At 41.8% G+C, this 21,693-nt stretch overlaps 1 protein-coding gene across 3 annotated transcripts in view; it reads right to left on the bottom strand.

Moving 5' to 3' along the window:
* Window positions 1-420: 420 nt before the first annotated feature.
* The window catches only part of ZMYM4 (zinc finger MYM-type containing 4), a 54,669-nt gene continuing 33,396 nt past the window's right edge, over window positions 421-21,693 (bottom strand). For 2 of the 3 annotated variants that reach the window (XM_054011852.1, XM_054011853.1), the window contains exons 14-29: window positions 21,359-21,531; window positions 20,566-20,716; window positions 18,449-18,589; window positions 18,050-18,087; window positions 16,950-17,094; window positions 15,649-15,767; window positions 14,607-14,778; window positions 14,132-14,185; window positions 13,860-14,039; window positions 13,172-13,266; window positions 12,375-12,546; window positions 10,403-10,554; window positions 9,006-9,117; window positions 7,077-7,325; window positions 5,018-5,147; window positions 421-3,019 (exon numbers count right to left, since the gene is read on the bottom strand). In XM_054011852.1, the coding sequence (XP_053867827.1) occupies window positions 2,812-3,019; window positions 5,018-5,147; window positions 7,077-7,325; window positions 9,006-9,117; window positions 10,403-10,554; window positions 12,375-12,546; window positions 13,172-13,266; window positions 13,860-14,039; window positions 14,132-14,185; window positions 14,607-14,778; window positions 15,649-15,767; window positions 16,950-17,094; window positions 18,050-18,087; window positions 18,449-18,589; window positions 20,566-20,716; window positions 21,359-21,531 (2,291 nt within the window). In that variant the 3' untranslated portion in view covers window positions 421-2,811. The remainder of the gene's footprint in view (window positions 3,020-5,017; window positions 5,148-7,076; window positions 7,326-9,005; window positions 9,118-10,402; window positions 10,555-12,374; window positions 12,547-13,171; window positions 13,267-13,859; window positions 14,040-14,131; window positions 14,186-14,606; window positions 14,779-15,648; window positions 15,768-16,949; window positions 17,095-18,049; window positions 18,088-18,448; window positions 18,590-20,565; window positions 20,717-21,358; window positions 21,532-21,693) is intronic. The other variant, XM_054011854.1, reaches the window with a different exon arrangement.

Genomic DNA, 21,693 nt, shown 5'->3' with positions numbered 1-21,693 from the left:
CAGGAAGCAGTATCTTCTGTTTGTCCTGCTTGCACTCACCACTGTCATTTCTTTGCCACGTGCAGACTAAAAAAAGGGATTTGTTTTCTCCTTAAATAGAACATTTCAAGTTACGAAGAGTATTCCCTGGGCAGCAAGCAATACGATAGAACTATTTATAATAAAAATAAAGGAAGTGTTTTAGGCTACCCAGTAACTTTGAAACTGTGTGTGTAATTAATATATATTGAAATCTTCGAGGCAACAGATCTTGCCTCAGTGTTGAGTCCAATCAAAACAACCACAGATCTGAGAGGCTGAGGCAGCACGGGACTATCGAGGAAATGCATATTGTCTCTTACAAAGAGCCACAAAGCAGAAGTTGTTACACTGGAAAAAACTGAACTATTGTCCTGTTAACGTGACAAAAAGAACCAAAACGGCAATTAACTGTTTATCATATAAAAGATTAAATAAAAAGACAAATACAACATTTACCAACGTTGCTTTCAATCAATCAGGCTAAAGTAGTATAGATTGGTTTGCTAAGAGGATATGAGGGGTAATTATTTTTCATTCCAAGAACCTGGAACAAACTGACATTCTGTAGTTCCATAGACAACAAAAGAGTGAGGTTCTCCAGAGAGAAAGAAAAATGAGTAAGTCACCCATCATATACAAATATACTATTTTATTCTACGGGAATATTTCTGTAACTTCTATCCAGGGAAAACCAGAAATTTGTGTTTAAAAACAAACCTAACAGGATGTCTTGACTGTTTCCCTTATTCATTGAAAAAATTTCACACAACTCTCTAATAGAAAGGGAAAAAAACAACAACCTGACAAAGACATTATAGCTGCACTCATGAGGAATGTCCAAGAATTACAATAATTCATGGATATTTCCTGTGATGTGAGGTTCTGGGTAGACCTGCATGCAACTGAGACACTACTTGTTTTGTTTTTTAGGGGCAATAGGATTGTGGGGTTTTTTGTTTTTTTCCAACCATACAGTATCTGTTGTTGTCAGTTAAAGGCATAGGGATATTTTTTCTTCCTGAAACACATCAGCTGTCCAAACACAAACTGTGTGTTTGCTATCTAGCTACTTTTAATATTGCTATAGGGAGAAGGTTAGTATTTATATACTGTAAAATTAATGTAATTGAGATCATTAAGCCTCCAAGTCTCTGGGTAGTTTATTGGTAGGGTAATAATGGCCAGGGTATTTTCCCCCACAGCTTTAGGACAAGATGTGAAGCAAACAGTCTCCGATCAGAAATGACAGACACAGATGGACTTGGATCATTCAGAATCAGGGGCAGGTTTACTTTTCACACAGTTTTCTGTATTAAAAAATACATCAGTGAAATCTGTTACAGGCAGGGACAGGACTACCGAGTACACAACGTCAATAGACTACTTTACCTTTGTTGCTGCTAAAAGTAAAGAAAATTAAAAAAAAACAAATTTAATTCAAGGCTGTTGATTTTCAACTCCTGAAACTGCAGTGAGAGGGTAAGATATCAAACCCCCTGCTACAGAAGTTGGGCAACTACTGATTTTAAAAAAAGTACAATTCTCGTTAAAAATAGTCTCGTATGACCTGTCGTCCTTAGAAACGAACATCTTAAGCTTGAGAAAATGGAGAGACAGATGTTATCTAATCAGTGTCCTGTCCTCTGGATACAGTATGGGAGATTCCCCTTTTAAAAGATACAGTAACAGCCAAGCCATTGAAAAAAAAATATTTCAATTTCCAACACTATCACTAAATTTCTTTGGGTGGGGTGGGGTAAAAAACCACACAAGGTACTTTTCTACCACAGTTCTGTTGTCAAAAGTAATACTGCACGCGTTGAAAGGGTGGAAAGAGTATCTTCACTTTGAAATGACAAGGCCCTCCAGACTTGCACTGTATAAAAACAAAGAATTAGGTGGGAATGGGGGGGGGAGGAAAGGGAAGGAAAGCTGCCTTATGCCCAAACCAAAACAACTCCCTCCAAAACAACTATTTTTGCGCACCACAGCATTTGCTCGATTACATCAGACCGCAGAGGCTATTCAGGGGGCTTTCTGCACACAGCCCTAGACCCTCGTTCTCCTATACGTATTCCAGAGATTTTTGTCCCATAACGTGATTGCTCTGATGCTTGACTTACAGCATCTCCCCCACATCAGAGATCCAACAGAGTCGTAGTTGTTAGCATGGACTAAGAGCTAGACTCTGGGGTCACGTGACTGGTTGAACGCAGTCCCGGTAGTCATCCACTAGGGTAGTACTCTGGCAGATAGAACATTGACTTCTGGCTTAATATCTTTCTTAATCTTTGATCCCAGTAAAAAATAAAATAAAACTAAAAAAGTGTGTGTATACATAACGGAAGGTGTCTATTTGTCTAGACCTCACTGCACTGTGTCTCCTGTCCACATGCTCTTTGGCAGCAATGGCTGCCAGCCATGTGAGCCACAGTCTAGTTCTCTATGCCCATGGTTACTATGGTAGAATTTATACAACAGTTTTGCTTAAAAATATTTCACAATTTTGTTTTAATCCCAAACAAATGAAGGATTTATGCACCGCTTGAACAGGGTAATTCATCTTGAGTTTGTTTAGAGGATTTATCACTGCACTGGACACTGGCGTTTCTTGCAGCTTAAAGTAGTTTGCTTCCTTCGGATTCCAGTTTGCACATCCATTGTGGTTCAAAATATGCCTGTGTAGTGACGTTAACTTGGCTTATTTGATACACAACATTTTCTGAAGGCTGGATGTGTTCACAGTTTGGTACTTGCAATGTGTATTGAAAGGAAAATACCCCACTTCAGTTAGTCTGACAATTCAATATCAGAGTCCTCGGATCTGACTTTGGCAAGTTCTTCGTGTACCTCCCTCACCATAAGAATACGTGTTAACATGATGTCCAAGGTCCCGGGGTCTATTGGCAACGTGGAGTACCACATAGGGCTATTAGGTACACAAGAACGCTCAGGTTGAAGGTAAAACACATCACTTCTCTGCTTCACGCTTTCAGAACTGTTAGTGTAAAGAAAGGAAGACTATGTATCAGAAGGCAGCATTAGCAGTCCTGTTTACAGCACAGTTAAAGAGACAAAGGGAAAGCAGCTTAGACCTACTACCTGACATTACCTTGAGACTGGAATAACTACAATTTAAATAGTAAAATTTGGATCTCCATTCTAGTGCCTCAATCTCTGCCCTTCATTGTAGCGAGCTGCCAATCCGTCTCCAGCTCAAAGGGCATTAGCTATTTATAGAACCAAACAGAATAGCTGCGTCTCCTTATAGAGGTGGTTCTTCAATTGCAGTTTCATCCCATTACATGGCATCACCATTTTAACACAATTAACGTTCAATCTCAGAACAAAACTGGTTCTAGTGTTCAAGGCAACGTGGGAGCTCCGGCTAAGTCTATGCAGACTAACGGCATTACTGGTATTTCCTGGGACACTTGATAACTTTTAAATGTTCTTTGGGATTCTGAGGGTACAAGAGCCAGTGATCTACAAAACCAGAGCCTCGCCTGCCTGTTAGTGATAGCAGAATGGTGAACCCATCCACTTGAAAGACTGACCTTCAGCATCAGAGAGTGCCTGGCAGTCTTGCAAAGCAAGGAGTGTAAAGCCTCCGCTCCCTGCTGGGCTTTAGAATTGTCACATTAAAATCCAGGAGGTGAAAGAGGCTTTTCACTGCCACTTGCCACTACTGCAGAGGCTGAACTATGATGTCATATGAGGTGGTGTTGCAAATGTGGGATAGCTCAGAATGACACCAGTGAACACAAGGAATGTGTGTGAAAGGAGCAGGGAGTGGAGAGGGTTGCCGGACATGGCTTTGCCTGGGCAGGGCTATTTTGCCCTAATTTGGTTGGGTGTGTTTCAGAGAATGATTTACAGGGCTATTAGCAGGCACTAATGCTATGTCACTCTCTGGCATGTATGTTCTTCTGAGAGAGAATAATACTGAACTCCATTGCTCAATGATCTTAAGTGGAGAGTGGGGGAGAGACTGAATGATTTATACCAGGGGTCCCCAACCCGGTGCCCGCGGGCGCCATGGTGCCCACCAGGGCGTCTAAGTGCGCCCGCGTACTGGCCGGCGGACGAGCATCCACCGAAATGCCGCCGAAAATTTCATCGGCGATGCCTCTGGATGATGCTGCTTGTTGGCAGCATTTTGGCGGCGACGCCTATTGACGTTGCCGCTTGGTGGCGGCATTTCAGCGGATGCTCGTCCGCCGCCATGGTCCTCCGTAGCTCATCGTCTGGCGCCCGCCAGACAAAAAAGGTTGGGGACCACTGATTTATACGTTCATCCTTGTTCTGCGGCTTCCTTTGTGACTTCTGGAGTAAAGTTAATCTCATCTTTCAGCAAGTAAATGTCAGCATCTCTAGTTGCTACCTCTAGTCACACTCTTCCACCCTGCTTAACGAGGAAAGTGCTACTGAGATGTTGCTTATCTTGCACAATGGATTACTGCATTGCAGAGCTTGGCTCTACTTCTCGGTGCAAGAGGCCAGATTGCAATCATTCTGCAGGGTCCAGAATCCGTGAGCATGAGGGCAAAGGAATGGCGGGGGTTACTGCATCTTCCTCTACCCCTCTTCCCCCACCCAGCCCGGGGAACTCTTGGCAAAGTTAATGCAAACCACAGCGGTATTACCATGTGACAGCATTTCCCTATCACTGGTTGGACCCCGGAGGATCTGCTGGTGCCTGGCTCCATTAGAGCTGTGATGTTGAGGAGGAGTAGGGAGCCTCAGAGCCTGTGCAGAGGCAAAGGGCTGGGTGACCCTGATCCTTCTGAGGGGCTCAATAGGGATTGGGGGATGGATAACTTCCTTGCTTCTTTGCAGGGGAACTGCGTGTGTGGGAACCCCCTTCTTGTGGGGTGTTTAAAGAAAACTCCCCCAGAGGAGCTGCAGAGTTGCCCTACCCCACCACAGATTTCCTTGCAGGAGGGCACAATCTGGTCCAAGTATAATCCAAAAGTAGGCTGTGCCAATCACTCACCATTTTGACAAGTAAAACTCATAGAGTCGGACTGGACATCTCAGAGGGTTATCTGTGTTTTCAGCCATTTCCACTGCTGTTGGAACCTCCTCGTCCTCACTCCGTTTCCTTTTTCCTACAGATAACTTATCTGGATACAGGAAAATGACACATGAGCTCAGTGGAGAACAGTCCTCCTCTGTGACAGTAAGCTGAAGCTGGTTGGTTTAAGTTCTGCACCCTGATGGGGCTTTGCGCAGCGCATAAATGACGTGCTGTTTGAGAGGATCACTTTTCACGCAAACTGGCACTGCCAAGTCAAACACTGGAAACAACTTTATCAAACGAATGCCATCATTTGTGTCGCTGAGAGTTAAAAAGGAGCCCAACATAGCAGAATGAAATGCTGGATCAGGAAAATGTAATTGCTTAAACAATATTTAGTTTCACCTTCTTAATGCCAGTTTACAGTGACTGGTACGACCCTCGCCCCCATCCACAGCTCAATGCTAGAACACCATAGTACCAATGCATGGTCATCCTTGGTGTGTCTGTTCCCCATCTACCTCAGAGTGTGTACATCCTTTCCACGACACATCCACTTACCTGCCACTATGCTTTTCTCCACCCATCTCCTTCTGCTGCACTTTCAGAGCATACACCCCCACTGCTTTTAACAGTAGTTGTATAAAAATGAAATCAAGATCTACCCACAGTGTATCTTGCTTATGCAAATGACCTTTGCCAGGACACAGAATGAATTTTTGATAAGTTCCAGAACTAAGGCTATGTCTGTCTATGCAGCAGTGCCAATACAGCTGCGGCATGTGTGGTGAAGATGCCGATGGGAGAAGCTCTCCCACCGACATAAGCGTTTGTGTGCACAGTGCTACGACGGTGTAACTTATGTTGCTCAGGGGGGTGGAATATTCACACCCCTGAGCGACAAGTTTTGCCAACATAGGCTATGTCTACACTACAGCCTAAGACATAGTGGCCCAATTCTGCACGGACTTGTAACACTATTGGAAGCATTTAAGAGAGACTTTATGGTCACTCACTTAGAAAATCAGTAGTGCATGTTATCAATCTTATCCAGGACTTCAACTCTAGGAGGGAAGAGTAGAAGTGTTACTCCCCTCCTGGAGAAGGTAAGAAGACCTAGCACACAACCAATAGCATCTATCTTAATAGAGAGAATTCATAGCTTATCAAAATTAACTCAAGCAGGCAGTAGCTTGATGATCCTGCTTGCTGTCCTTACGAAGGACACTGTCTGATCAGTGGCAGTCAGCACGCTTCCACCGAGTTTTCGATTCACAAACAAGTCAAACATCACCACCACCAACTCCTCTCCCAGGGCTCATTGCCACCCCTCACAGAATCGGATTGAGCTTTAACATTTCCCAGCTTACCAATAAGCTGCTCACCCACTACCGCAGCGAAGGAAAGCTGCATTCTCTCGCTCTACATCCGGGGCCTGCAAAAGGAGAGTTTCCACTCCCTCCTCCTGAATTTCATGTGTGTCAACAGCTCTGGCTGGCTTGGCTTTATCTGAACTGTTGTCCTGTGGCTGCTCTGTCTTCGGGCCTGTTCCAGTGTGATAGGGTTTGCATACTACAAAGCAGAGCCTACCTAAGCAGACTAACTTCAAGTGCCCCTGACTTCCATGGGGGTTAAAGGTGCTCAGCACCTTAAGGAGCCTGGTCCTTCAAGCTATCAGCTCTTCAGGAAGGGAATGACTCTTATTCTAGGTTTGAATGACTGGATGTGTTTAGGCTGCTCTAAAAATGATCAGTGAAAATCTTTCAAATATTTTGGGCATCTCATCCACAAGTTTCTATCAGCTGGTGGGGCTCATACAGAATTCTGGTTTTAAACCCAGCTAGAAGTCAAAAAGAAAGGGCGGGGGGAGGACAAAGGGAAGGAAGTTAAAGTATCAGCAGAAGCCCAAATATTACTAAATGTGCAAAATGCACAACATGTTTTGCTCATTTTAAAATAAAGCATTGGCAATGCTCCTGGGGCTATGTAAATCCAAATTAAAACCACCTCAAGTAATTAGAAAGCAGCAACACACCTGATTCTACCTCTTGTTTTTGAAAAGGTGGGAAAAAACGCAGGTATGTCATCTTGGTGTTGTATTTCAGAGTCCGGGTGCGTCTCATAACGTGGGCAAAGGACAGCTTCAGATGCTCACTGACATTCTTTAGTTGGAAGTATTTGGTATTGAAGAACAGAAGTGTGTTCAATAAGACTATAGGGGAATATGCACCGAGCTGTTTACATTCCCATAAATGTTCCTCTTCAATTCTCGAGAACATGTAACCTGAGGATAATGGGTAAAGGAAAAGTAAAAATCCGCTCTTTCTAAACAGTCATCTCATTGTAAGGGCAACTCTCTGCCCTCAGGTATGAGTAAACAGCTTCAGCAGTGACTTGAGGGCACAATGTGATCCCTGAGGATTTTCATAGGTTTAAGGAAAGTAATAAACCCCTGTTGGATGGGGGGGGGGGAGGGGAGTTGCATTAAAAAGGGAGGTCCTGCCAGACAAATTAGAATATAAATGAAATCCTCCTAGACAACCTGATGCGTCAATGAACTGTACATCAGGTCAAACTCCGAGCTACAGTAAGTAGATTTAACTTGACTGAAATCAACAGAACTGCATACACTTACACAAGGGATAAATATGACCCATCAAGCAGGAGAAAGACCAAGCTATTGATCAGTGAGATTTGTCAAAAGCAAATGGAAAGCAGCCATTATTTATCTCAGTAAGACCTCAGCACAGTTTCATGTTGTATAGCTCAAACAAGTGCTCAGACATTACACTTCTTGGGTGTACAGCATGGATAATTGTGTGATACCTCCACGTGGAGATAAACTGCTGTGACATAGTGAACCTGAAAGCAGGTAAAGAAAAGGTATTCTGGAGGTTAATCACAGGGTACGTCTTCACTACCCGCCGTATCGGTGGGTAGCGATCGATTTATCGGGGATCGATATATCGTGTCTCGTTAAGATGCGATATCGATCCCCGAACGCGCTCCCCGTCGACTCCGGAACTCCGCTGGAGCAAGCGGCGGTAGCGGAGTCGACGGGGGAGCCGCGGCTGTCGATCCCGCGCCGTGTGGACCCCAGGTAAGTCGATCTAAGATACTTCGACTTCAGCTACATTATTCACGTAGCTCAAGTTGCGTATCTTAGATCGATTTCCCCTCCCCCGGTGTAGACCAGCCCACAGATGTGTTAGGCAACCAGAGGCCTTGGTGGATGTAGCACCATGTAAATGCGTGTTTTTTTTTTTTTTTTTTTTTTTTAATTTATTAAAGGAAATACACAGAGAGATGGTCACGGATCCAGGTATGCAATCACCACAATCACTAAAGCTTCTTTGGTATCCTGAAACCCATCTCCTCTATCCAAGTTACAGTTAAAAAAAGTGTTCAGCTGTTTTAGTTGTATTTATAAAATTACCACCTTTGTTTCGTTCAGTGCCCTTCCCAAGTATATCAACCAGCCAACTCTGCAGGAAACAGAGGGAGGATTTATAACAATATTTTGGAAGCCTCCAATGAAAGATGCTAGATGAAGAGCACTTCAAACATTAATTCATGAAGCTCCATGACATATGGCTAAGGGAAGCGTTATACCCATTTTACAGAGGCATAACCTGAGGCAGAGAGATGGTTAAGTGTGTCTTGCTAAAGGGCCCATAGTAAGTAAGTGGCAGAGTTGAATACGGAATCCAGGATTCCCGTCTCCCACAAATGACTACATGTTGTGGAGAGGGGGGGAGGAGGATAGCACCTCACAGTACAGATCATTCTCCTAATCATGGTAGACTTAATGGAGTAGTTCAATGCTGCTGTTCTTTGCCCACAGCACTCTTCAGATGACCTATACTGTAAGACGCACCCCTGAGAACTCATTCATTTATAAAGATGGGTTTCACTGTCATGCAGGTACATAAAAACAACACAGTATGAAAAATAATTGTCCTACCATTTGGAAGTATTGTAGGTTCCCAGATTTTCAATAGTTTTGTAAGTTCAATCATAAACCTGGAATAGGGCTCGGTAAATATGTTATCTATTCTACCGTTCTCAAACAGGTACTACAAGAGAAAAGAAAGGAAGAGATACAATTCACAGTTACATAGAAGAGTGCTGACAGGTTACAGGGTGTCAGATTTATTTTGGTTCTCTCCTACGGTATTTCTCTTTGCCTTCCTTTACAATTATGCTCAAAATGAACATGCATTTCCAAATGTGTTATGCTCCAAAGCATTTTACTGGCATCCCAGGTATGATAAACAGAGGGGCAGTGGCCTCTCTTATTAAATGGGAGATGCAGGCGAGAATAATTATTAATGCACAGATCTAGACCAGTGTTCTGAAAATTCACCATCCGTGAACACAACAAAATACATCCCCAAATATGGCTCTGTCTACAGATGCCGGCGTAATCATTTTAGCATCTTTCTAATGAACTGGGCTTAAATATGTTAATACAACGTCTCTTGCCAACACAGACAGCATCTTATATAAGCCTACAAAGGGCACAACCACAGACTTATTATGATGTCACAGGCAGGCTTGTTCTCAGTAATCGGGGTGGGGAAGAGTTCAATCTTCATCATGAATGTATTGTCCTTTAATGGCTAATGGACTAGGATACAAACATTCTACTCCAGTCTGGAAAAAGAGTTTGCTTGAAAAGAAAATGCAATGCTAAGAAATTTCTGATCTTCCTGAATGCTGGTCACAGGCAAACCAAATTTATAGCTCTTCTTCCATTCTGTCAAGCATGTCTGGTGAAAAAAGTTAAGGTGACAAATCAACAACCAACCAAATGAGGTTTAATGCCCGGGAAAGCATTTGATCCCTAATCTCTGAATGGTTACTGGAGACAGTGAACAAATATGCTACCTAAGGAAAAACTGGTCCCACCCTGAACTGAGTCACTTTGTGTTTTAAAGAGCTAGTTATAAGGTTCTGGGGTTTATCATCATTGTTTCAGCTTACAGTAAGCAAGCAGGCCACAATAACTAGTTACATTTTTTGTTCCTATTGGTTAATTCTAATTTGATTGTTCTCATGATATTATTTCTGTAAGTGGTATCTCTGTGATAACTGTCTAGCAATGGCAGTCCAAGACTTTTTTTCAGATTTGCTAGCATGTTAAGGAAGGGTGTTCCTTAACCACTCATGATAGGGCCTGCCCTTGCTGCCAGACAGGTTTTAGAGGTATGTGTGAGGGTTTAAGAACAAGCCTTAAAAATGGGGTAACCAAGTGGCCCTCATCTCCAAAATAAATTCCCAACAGCTACCAATTACTACAGACACTACATTAAAAAACATCTAATATACACTTGGCAATGCAGTAGTTCAATGAGTTACCTGCTGAATTCCAAGGCACAAGTATAAGATGCTGTCGGGATCATATTTTTCACCGTTTGGTCTCCGCACCTCTTGGATAAACTGGCACAAGCCAAAACTCAGCTCAGCAAAAGTGCATGAGAGAATATCCTCCTTGAGTTTCACAGGCCGAACTGTGGGGAATAGAAGCACAGGAAACATAAGACTCCATTCTGCAGGTCAGTCCTTCTGTACTTCCTGGTCCCGTACATCACATGAGCAGAGTTGTTACAACATCCATCTCCAACACACAACTCAACTCACGCCTAAAATAACTGTTCATCACTTTCCCATTTGTTAGTTAACAATTATGCAGCAGTTATTGTTTTCTGAATATTTACTAACAACCTTAACTGCCACCATATGTAATCAATATAAATTTTAACTGAGCAATAAGAAAGTGGGTACTTAAAACTAAGCAAGACTGTACAGTAGTGTGATCACTGAACCCAAGGAATAGTGACTTATACTTTAGGCTGGCTGTGTAGGTTTCATAAATCAATTTCATTTCTACAGCTGGATTCAGGGGAATATTGAATGGGAGAATGATCTTGAGCATTTCCTACTAGCTCCGGAAATGAGTTGGGTGCAATATGTTTGACTCGTTTACTTAAAGAGAGGAAGGAATTAAAAGTTTAAAGGGACAGGATATGGAGGGTGGGAAGAAGAGCAAACATAAGAGTTGGTTCCAGAATAAATGGTCAGAGAACTCTTGCACTGGGCTTGCTCCCTCCATCCCATAGGCAAGTTGCTTCTGCAGACTAGACAGAAAGCCTTTGTGGGGTAAGTTTGGGCATGGAGGCGGCTCCTGGGTGTATGCAGGAAGATGAGTGAAGTTCCCTCACCCGCAAAAATAGGATAGACAAAAAAACTTAATGGATTGCATTTCTGTGGGGACCTACAACCAGCTATTCTCATATAACAAAAAAATTCCAAAGGAGCACAGGGGAAGCGTTCTCTTCCTAATCAGAAGATTTTTCCACTTTCTTATATAAACCCCTCACATTCGGTTTCAGAAAAATGTAAAAAAAAAGTTTATTTCCCCAAAAGTATTTTAAAATCTATGAGTTTCTTCACTTCCCTGCAACCAAACCACTGGACAACTCCCAACTATTATTTCTAAACTAAGGGCCAAATTTTCAGTTGGCCTCTGAAAGCATGCCCATAAATCTCTTGGTGTATTCCTAGGTCAGACTAGGGAAGAGGGAAAGGGAAGCAATGACATTTGACTCAGACTCTGCCAGAATTACTGGATGCTTCTGTTAAAAATCATCACCAGTGAAAACGTTAACACGGTTGACATTTCAGCCATCATTATTAGGCTCCAGAGCCAACATACCAATGGTAGGAAAGGAATGGTTCATGCTTTTCTGAGCTAGTTTCAGGTTGGCTGTAACATGGCATTGGGATGCATTTGGAAGATTTTCTATGTAACTGTGAGGGCAAGAAATGAAGGGTCCGATTCTCTACTTCATCATTCACTATAAAACCAGTGAAGAGTTTGAAATTGGCATATGAATGCTTAAATTCTGGAGAAACAGATGGGGACAACACAAAGGTCAGTACAGGGTCCTACCCGATGCTAGCTCAATCAGAACCCTGCACTTTATAAACACACCTGGGCTTCAAATCAAGTACAAATGTGCATAAAATTAACACCTACAGGGACATGAATGACTGTAATATTTATACTGTTCAACTTCCAAATTTCAGTCTGAGTCCTGCTTCAACAGGTGACATAATAGATTAAAAGCAGACAGACAGACAAGATACTTAAAAAAATATATATATATCAATAGCCATGAAACTTGAGACCTGTTTCCTATAATCCTTACTCCACTCAGAGGGACATGGGCCTCAGTACCAATGGCATGCCTCAAACTCCATCCTGAAAGCTACATCACAACAGCTGCCCTCCAAGTAGCAGGTTTTGCTTCAATAGAAACAAGTTTACCTCCAAATTTTAGTTCCCCTTGGTCTTCCTGTGCATTCTTCCATTGGACCCAATTCCTCCAGGCATTTACCCCATACATGTACTTCAGAGTCATCCCGGAAACAGAGCAGCCTGGATAGGAACCCTGCATAAGATTCCGAGGCTCCACAGAAACTATGGACTTCTTCCTCCCCTGCAGGAAATCCAAAAAAGCTCATATAACAGTGTCCAATTCTGGACCCCTTTTAACCTGATCTCACAGGAAAAGTGCATTACACTTTGACCAGCTACTAGACGCTTACACTCCTGATGCTCCTGTTATAACACAGTGTCAGAGGACTTCACAAAGAGTGGAGAAATATTAACCTCGTTTTAAAGAAGGGACAACTAAGGCACAGGGAGGTTCTGCACACACAGCTAGTCAATGACAGAGACAAACAAAAAACACAGGTCTCCTTGCCTAGTCCCCTGCCCTAATCACTGGACAACAATGCCACAGCCCATGATTAAAATACATAAACGAGTAAAACTTGATAGTTTTCTCTGCATTATTATACAACTAAAAATATAGGCTCCAAAGGAGTTGCTTTTAAATGCTACACACTCTTTAAATGCTACCCCATAAAAAGAACACTGATTCCCCCTAGCAAAAATACCTAATTTTATAGAATAAACATAAAATGTAGATAAAATATTTCCAATCCTGATCTTTGTTTCCTTATTCTGTTTGTTCAAACTCAAGAGATGTAAATATGCACGTAAGATTAGCACCTTAGATACATGGAGTTTTTAATAAGATGGAAGGATGCTTTCCTTACCCGTCTTTTTGGCTGTGGGAAGCCATCTCTATGTCTCCGCCTTGCTCGCGAACGGGAGTGGAGACCCAGTCCTTTATTGAGCGGGTCAAATGAGTCTAAAGTCAAAACAACATCAGCACAAGTTAAATTAATTATATGATTTAACGGGGCCATCTAGAAATGAGAGTTTGAGTCATTACTAAGTATCTTAAAATTAGAGATGCCACATCTGGATATTCCTATTGCATTACCAATGGATAATTAAGCAGTAAAAGCAGCTCTGTCGATGTCAGCTAGAAGGAAGCTCTGAGATGGAGGACTCCCATGTAAGGGACATGGAATTCTCAGGGTAGGGGGAAAAACCCCAACACACTGATGTGCTTCTGTACATAAACTGATATCCTTTGTACTCATGAAAGACTCCCACCAGGACAGAGAGGTGACAAATTCACAAGCAGTCAAGGAAGAGTAACCACTATTCTCTATCAAATCATCTAAACTATGTTTTTTAAAGTGTAAACAAACGTGCTCTATCTTATTGGGATCAAGTATCTCTATTAGAGAAGATGTATTTCAGCTTTAACAACATGCATTTGCCCTTTGTGGGCAAATTAACTTCTTGCAATAAAGATACTGGAAGGATAGTTTCTAGCAAATCATGTATATATTTTTTTATACGTGACAGTGTGTTTTTCTATGTTACACAAACCTGAGGGAAAGTCTGCCTCCAGGTCCTGCTCCACGTCCCCTTTGGAGAACTGCCTCAGCTCGGGGTCTGGATCCTGCATGGCATTTGATCGTAAGGCATAGTGATTCAGCTCATCCTCCCAGCTGTGTGGAGTTGACACTGCTTCCGATTCTAGATCTCCACTGTAAGTGCTGCCTTGATCTGTAACGAACAGGACCCATATACAAAATGCACCAAAAGGAAAAAGAGATGTACAGTAGGACCAAAGTCCTCTCTACAAATGAAATACCAACCTTTCTCAAATATCTTAGGGTCCAGGAACAGCTCATGCTCAGATGTTTGGGATCCTTAAGGAAAAAAAAAACAACAACTAGAATTCATATGGACATGAAGTATTTTACTTATTTAAAACAGTAGCTGAAATGCAGAATTTCTTAGCTCATACAATTGATCCAAAAGGTCAGGAGACTAACCGGTCAATCTTGGACTAAGAATAGTGGACTGTGTTTAAAGTATTCAAGAAGGCATCCTGGCTTTAAGAGAGAGGTAACCAAAATCCCTTATGGAGTAAGACCATTTTCACTGCATTTGCCCTTGGGAAAATAAAACAGCAGCTTGCTGATGGGGCAAAAGGAAGGCTTATCACAGCATGATGCAGGGGCATCTGGTCCGATGCAGGGGCATCTGGTCTGATGCAGGGAAAGCTGACATTTACCTACCTTTCACAGGAATGCTTCCTTTAGTATCCTTTTTAAAATGTTCACATACCTCCATGAGAGTGCGTTTTTTCCTTCTCTTCATCTTCTGCAATCATTTCTGCCATTTGAAGGAGATCAGCCTCAAATGGATTTGTGGGAATCTTCTCCTTGATATCCTGAATAGTCTCTATGATCTTATCGGCATTATCCAGAGTAGTTGGGATAAGCATGGGAACTGGTACCTAAACACACGCAGGAAAGTTTAGATTTCTGAGCAGGACTTGTTTTATCGCACATGAAGTAGTTTTTTGCGTACCAAATGCATTAAAGAGGATCCAGCTATTTTTCTTCCTCTGGCACTTAGACTAAAGGGGCAACACAGACTATCTGCAGATTGGACAACTTGCTGTATCTCTGTAATAACCTGAACAATTCCTTTTACCACCACCTCTTTCCCCTGCTACCCTGCATAATGACCAAAGTCAATCAAGCAGAAGAAGACCGGATGGGATTCCCTCCAAACCCCATAACTGACCAGAGATTTGAGTGCCAGAAGAACTCAATGTCTGAATACATTGTCTTTGTGGCACTTCCAGCCTCTGAAAACTCTAGGACCGACAGACCAGGATCTGAATCTGCACCTGAGATTCTCACATTGGATTAGCCTATGCTAACTCTTTTCCTAAAAGGATGTTTACAGTACTTTCCTTGCTAGAGGTTCTGAAAGCTCCCTGGGAGAGTAGTAGAAATGCTACATAACCAGATATTTGGTTATAGATAAGAGAGACTCAGGCTGAAGATTTTAGGAAATCTCTCTCTAATTCAAATCTTTTGATGATGAAGTTGGAACCCCTGGGTTATAATTTAAGGCACAGCAGCAGAGGAGCTTTTTGAGGATGGGTATTAAATTTTAAGTGACCTCTAAGGCAATGTGACATGACTGTAGCTCTTGCAACCATCTTTTCCCCCTGAATACTGCCTACTGGGACATGTTTAGACAGAGTAAGAACAAATATAACCCTCACGGTTCTTTGTTCTAGTGAAACCAATCTTTAAACTGCAGGCCACTGAACATAACCATGAGTTGTCAGATGAGCTGAAGGGTAACTTACAGGTACTGGGACCCCAAGTGGAACTGGCGTATACTGGGTGAAGAGGTGAAGGGGCACTGGCACAAACACTGGTACAGGAACAGGCACCACAAGGATTTGGGGTCGAACTTCATCTTCCTCTGTCATGTTAAAAAAAATGAAAGTGGTTTGGTTCCCAGAGGCAAGGGAGCGTCTGACACCTCCGTAATATCTTGGAGTGGTCCATGAAGAATTATTATTAATAATTCCATTAACAGTGACTTCTGCTTGTATCTCCCCATGCACAACCTGGTATGTTCATCCCAGTGACTGACACGTCTACATAGCTGTGCGCACACCTCCTGCCCCTAGCTCTTAACATGTCAGGTAATAAGACAGATTTACCTGAAACAGGACAGGATTCCTGTCAAGACAGATAAATGTATGTATCATAGAAAGTCAAGAGCTATGACTTAGACCACTCTTCACTGGACTAGGTCCCACCCCCTTTGTATGGCAAGGACTAAATCCTGGTCGCAAAGGGTCAAATGGGAGTTTTACAATTGATTTCACTTGAGATGGAATGTAGCCTTAAAATGTTTAGGCCAATTATTCAAAGAGGATGCCAAATTTGTGCCTGTGTCTGCATCAATAAAAGCCAGCATTTTATTTAAAAATTGCACCTACACATGTCAAATGGATTATTCCATATCTAATTATTTAATTCACCCACACTGGATTTAAGTTTGACACTCCACTCTTTTTATGGACTTATTCTAGCAAATCCCCTGCATCTTCCCTGGAAGTGACATTTAACTTTAGTGCTGTTATTAGAAAGTGCTAGGTACACAATTCAGATGTAAACAATATTGTGACCATATACATGAACAATGAGGGAGAAAGAGGTATTTCATACACCGTTCTGTATATCAAAAGAAGGATGATTGCAATGAATACTAGACTGTGTGATCTTGTGTCTTGTACTCAAATTGGGAGCCAAAAACTCCTTAATTCTAATCCTAGAGCAACACAAGCTCCCTCTGTAGCCTTGAGCATATCACTTGACCTCCCTGCTTCACTTTCCATATCTATAACCTGATGATAGCACCCTTGTGAAAGTTTGAGCTGATTCCAAGATGCATTCCACATGCAGTTTTCATGGACTTCAAGAAATGCAGACAGAGATTGTCTTATATAGTTATAACACAAAATGATGCTTAAAAGCACTACGGAATCAAGCAAAACCCTTATTTTAAGATTAAAAATCCTTATCACACACTACGTTACTCATTCACCTGCAATACAGGCCTTTTTTTAAAAAAGGAAGACAATCTGACACATACCTGTCTGGCATTCCTTATTCTGGGTATGAGGTTTGCAAGATGTGGCCTTGGTCTGGGTGATCGGCTTGCACAATAATGCTTTGTTTTTTAAAAGCCTTGGAGGTTGTGATGGTGGTAGTTTCAGGGCGTCTGTCTGAGTACTAGCCTGGTTTTAAATACAGAAAAGAAAGTGTGGTAAGTTCAGTACATTTGGCTATGGTATTTTGTTACAATATGAGATGCAAGCCTCCTGCAGTATAATACAGATATAATTTTAAAAATGGAGATTTTGGTATGCAACATGCTTTACTGTTTAGTGTGGTAACCACAAAAAAAATTGCAAAAATGGTATCTTATTTGCTCCTCGTGTGTCTTCACATCTCTCTCTTATTTCTGTCAGTGAAGCAAAGGGTGTTTTTGTTTATTACTGTCAACACTGCTGAGAATAAACCCACAAGAGTGTCTGGTTTTAGATAACAAATAATGCTGGCTAAGTTCTGATTTTGAAACCTTAACTGTTTAACAAATATCTAAGACCCAGAAAGAACATAGCTTAGTTTTCAGATGCCATGTGGGGAATGCAATTAGAAATATTCCATCAACTAGGCAAACTGCTGTGAAGTCATTAAAAGGGAAAAAATATTAAAGTAGAACAAACTTTTTCAATTTTAGGATCACTTTTTTGACTGTAAGCAAACTGATTAGTTTTGCTTCTAGTTTCCGGCACACTGTGCTGAATCTCTCTCTCTGTCATCATCTATTCCAACAGCATGATCAGATTACAGTAGAGACTCCACTAGGGGGGAACATATATTTGCATTAATGGGCATACTGTAGTTTAGAACATCAAATCAGCAGTTTACCAGTGTACACCAGAAGAAAGACTTCTCTATGCAGTAAAAATTCTAGCTATCTATGAAGATATTAGCAAGTTGGATGTATTTTGAATCTCAGTCACGGTCAGAAAAAAATGAGTTCAAATAACCGCTGTAACACTACATATGGAACAGAGATATTTGATGTTTGGATAAGATCTCTAACAAATCAGTGTGTCTGAGCAAAGCAGGGGGAGGGAGAGAGGGGGCAGGAGGAAGTTTAAAGTTTCTTTTGCAAAAACTTACATCTCCAATGATCTTTGCTGTCACAGTAGGAACTGCACCTGTTAATTAGAACAACATAAACTTAATTTCTGTATTGCCTAACAGCAAGGCCTGCATCCTACAGAGGTCAAGTATTAATCTCCAGTGGGCCCAATTCTCTGTTGAATGTAATTAACATTGTAGTTATTTACACCTGTGCAAAGTGAATGTGACAACCTCGCCATTCTAATTTGGTAGCATTTTACATTCGCTCTGCAGTGGTGTAAATGAAGGCACAAAGTACAGGGCAATGAAGAACTGGGCCTGTTATCTTCAATGGGAGCAGGACCTAATGCTGCCTATCAGACCTATGAACAACCAAAATACAAGCTCAAGAAAAAAGATGTAAAGACTTTGAAACTGTGTATTGAGGAATTCTACCTTGTAAGACGTTGTTGGAGTTAACCGTGGGCTGGGCAGCAGGGGCACTTGCTAGGGATACCACGTTTGCTATAACCGGAGTTGAATCCTTCCTTAGAGAAGGAGGGCCTGATGAAGAAGTTGGTGTCATGGAAAGGTTTGCTGTTTAGAATGAACAGAAGAAATCTAGTGTAAGCATTAATATTACTGATAACAGGGCGTATTCATAGCTGTCTAACATATTATGCAAGATCCACCCTCCACTCCAATACATACACTCTTATAGTTAAAAGCTTGTGTAAGTATCAACTGCAGGTTTTTAATTCAGATTAAAAAAATCTGTTTCTTTAAATTCCATATGCAAACCATGCTACCCAGTCAGTGGGACATCTCAGAAATTGATCACAGCATGAAAGGGCCTATTTACATTATTATGTTTTATGACGTAAATACCATGGGGCCAACTGAGAACGGGACCCCACTGTGCTAGGCACTGTACAAACAGTAGTATAAGAGACAGTCCATGCCCCAAAATCCTTATAATCTAAATAACTCAGGTGAATTGTAACACTGCCCTACGAGACTCTTCACTGTCAAAGGCTGGTTTAAGTCCTTGACATTCATAATCCCCATGTTTACCATATTTCACCAAAGGTACTGTTCCCAGCAGTCTCTGGTACTACCCCGGACACATGAGGCCAGACTGTCAGAAGTGATGCACACCTGTAGCACATCTGTTTCAGATGAAGTTGCAGGTAACCTGAACTTCTGAAAATCAGGGCCATGGTACCTATCACTATCCTTTCTGCTTAAAACACACTAACTGACAAACTTCACACTAGACCAGGAGTGTCAAATGTTTTAGTAACGGCGTGAGAGTATAAATTAATTACTGAGTTACATATTACCCTCAATCCACAGCAAAAGTCCCACTGCTATCAATAGGAGATTTGCACAAGGATCAAGGGTAGAATATGGCCTAGAAGCATACAATACACTAATATTATTTATTATCTGGGGAGTAACTTAGTGTTGCAGTCACTATCATTCACTGGCAGAATATGCCCCTCTTTAGGACCACTACTATTTCTCCCCTTTGTTTCTCTTCCTCTTCCGGTCTTCCTCCCCTCTAACACTTCATTCCTCACAGTTCCTATTCCTGTGGGACGAATTGTCACCATCCTTCCCATTCCATCTGTTCAAATAATCAGTGAGGAATAGCTACAGCTTACATCAAGCTTAACACTAATATTTTAAGAGTCAACACCTAACGAAACTGGAGCTCAGAGTCATTGTTTCAAAATGTCTGCACATTTGGGAAGACAACTCAGCACTGGTTAAACTGAGTTCACATTTGAAAGTTTGTCTTCAGAATCATGAAGTTTACAAATGTGTATTTTTTAATGAATACTTAGATTCTGCCAAATATGATGCTGCCATGTGGGCTGCTTGAAGAAAACCAGGTGCCTGACATCTCTGCAACAGATATTGCTCTAATCAAATATGCTTTTGCAAACAGTGACACTCAAAAGTAATTTTTAATTTCTCTCGTTTTCTCTACATTGAGCATTTGCGTCTACTTAACACGGAGAGAAATCTTGTTTCTCCGCTACAGAGGATTAAAGTCACAAGAGGCAGAAGAGCCCTAGATCAGTGTTTCTCAACCTGGGTGGGGAGGGATCACAAGTACAAGGCCGGCATTAGGGGGTGGGAAGCAGGGCAACTGCCCAGGGCCTCACTCCACAGGGGGGCCCGTGAAGCTAAGTTATATGCTTCAGATCCGGGCAACAGGGCTCGGGCTTTGGCTTAGTAGGGGGGGGGGGGGGGGCGGTCACAATTTTTTATTTAGTTTTTGTAAAAGACCAAAGGAGCTTGAAGGAAAAAAAGGTTAAGAAACACGGCCCTGTATCACAGAATCGTAGGTTTAGAAGGGACTGCTAGGGTCATCTAGTCTAACCCCCTGCCAAGATGCGGGATATACCTGAGTCCATCCAATGGCTGTTCTCAGTAGGGGATGTGTGTGTACATTATATGATTTATGAAAAGGTCCACTGAACTGAGTTTTCCCCGAAATGGTCATACTGCATTATCCAAAGCAATTGTTCTGTTCTTATGTTCTAATTCACATCCTATTTTACCTGTGTTGTTCTGAGGTGGGGGTTCAGACACAGTTTGCTGATTACAGAACATCAAAATACAAAGCAGGTTGCAAAAATGTTTGATCTCCCCTTGCCATTTCATAGACTCACTGAGTTTACCTTGTCTTTTACAACCATCACACTTTGCCATCTAAAAAAAAAACAGCACGGGGAAAAAAAATTAAAAACACTCAAATACCAGGATAACAATAAATGCATATAAGTGAGCCCCTTCCCACCTACCTCCAAAAAAAGCTTTCAGCTTATATGCTGGTACTTTTAGAATAGCTGCAACATTTATTGGCGCTGCCACAAAACAGCCTAAAGAATGAGAGCATTAGATTGTGTTCTCCTGTAAGGTTCCTTTATATGTAGAACTGGTGTTCACAACAACTTGTGGGGGGTGGGAGGGACATTCAAAGGCACAAAGGGAACCTGGGCATCCAATTCCCCTTTCTGCCTTTGGCTATCTCCCCTGCAAAGCCCAGGAGCAGCACCAAAGCCAATAAACAGGCTTTTATAATTATAGAGGCACAGGGTGGTGAGCTGAGTGTGCCCCAGAGTGAGACAGAGAACAAGCAGGGCTGAAGACCCAAATAACCTGACTAATTCTGACAGCAAATGCAAAACACCAAAGAGTGAAGACTTCTTTTTCATTCAGCTCCCACAGATATGCAAGATCTTTAAAGGAAGCAGAGGTCCACTGCAGACAGTTTCATGCAGCTCTTGGGCTTCAGAAGTTCTTTTGTTATGGCATTTACATTTCAGAAAGTGATGCATGAAAGCTACTTACCTGATAAAACAAAACCGTAAATTTAGACATGCATTCTTCTGAGCAGAACTCCTCCATCTTTCCCCCAAAGTGATTCTGGACCAGTTTGGGGGAAGCCTGTAAACAGTAACTGCACATTTTACAGTGGTTTCCCCAGCGTTTAGCCAAGTCGTGTTTATAGAGCAGTTTACAACCTAAGACATCAAAGGAAGAACAAAAACAAAAAAAATGAATATCAAATTAAGGTGTTTGTTTAGTTCTTGCTGTTAATTGTGACTTTACGATAATTTATTAAAAATGATCATGAAAGTGTAAAGTATGGACAAAGACCTAGTTAGGTTAACAGATGAGATTTC

Source organism: Malaclemys terrapin, chromosome 22 (genome assembly GCF_027887155.1).
Source record: "Malaclemys terrapin pileata isolate rMalTer1 chromosome 22, rMalTer1.hap1, whole genome shotgun sequence".
Taxonomy (NCBI): Eukaryota; Metazoa; Chordata; order Testudines; family Emydidae; genus Malaclemys; species Malaclemys terrapin.
This window is presented reverse-complemented; position numbering and strand designations above follow the sequence as displayed.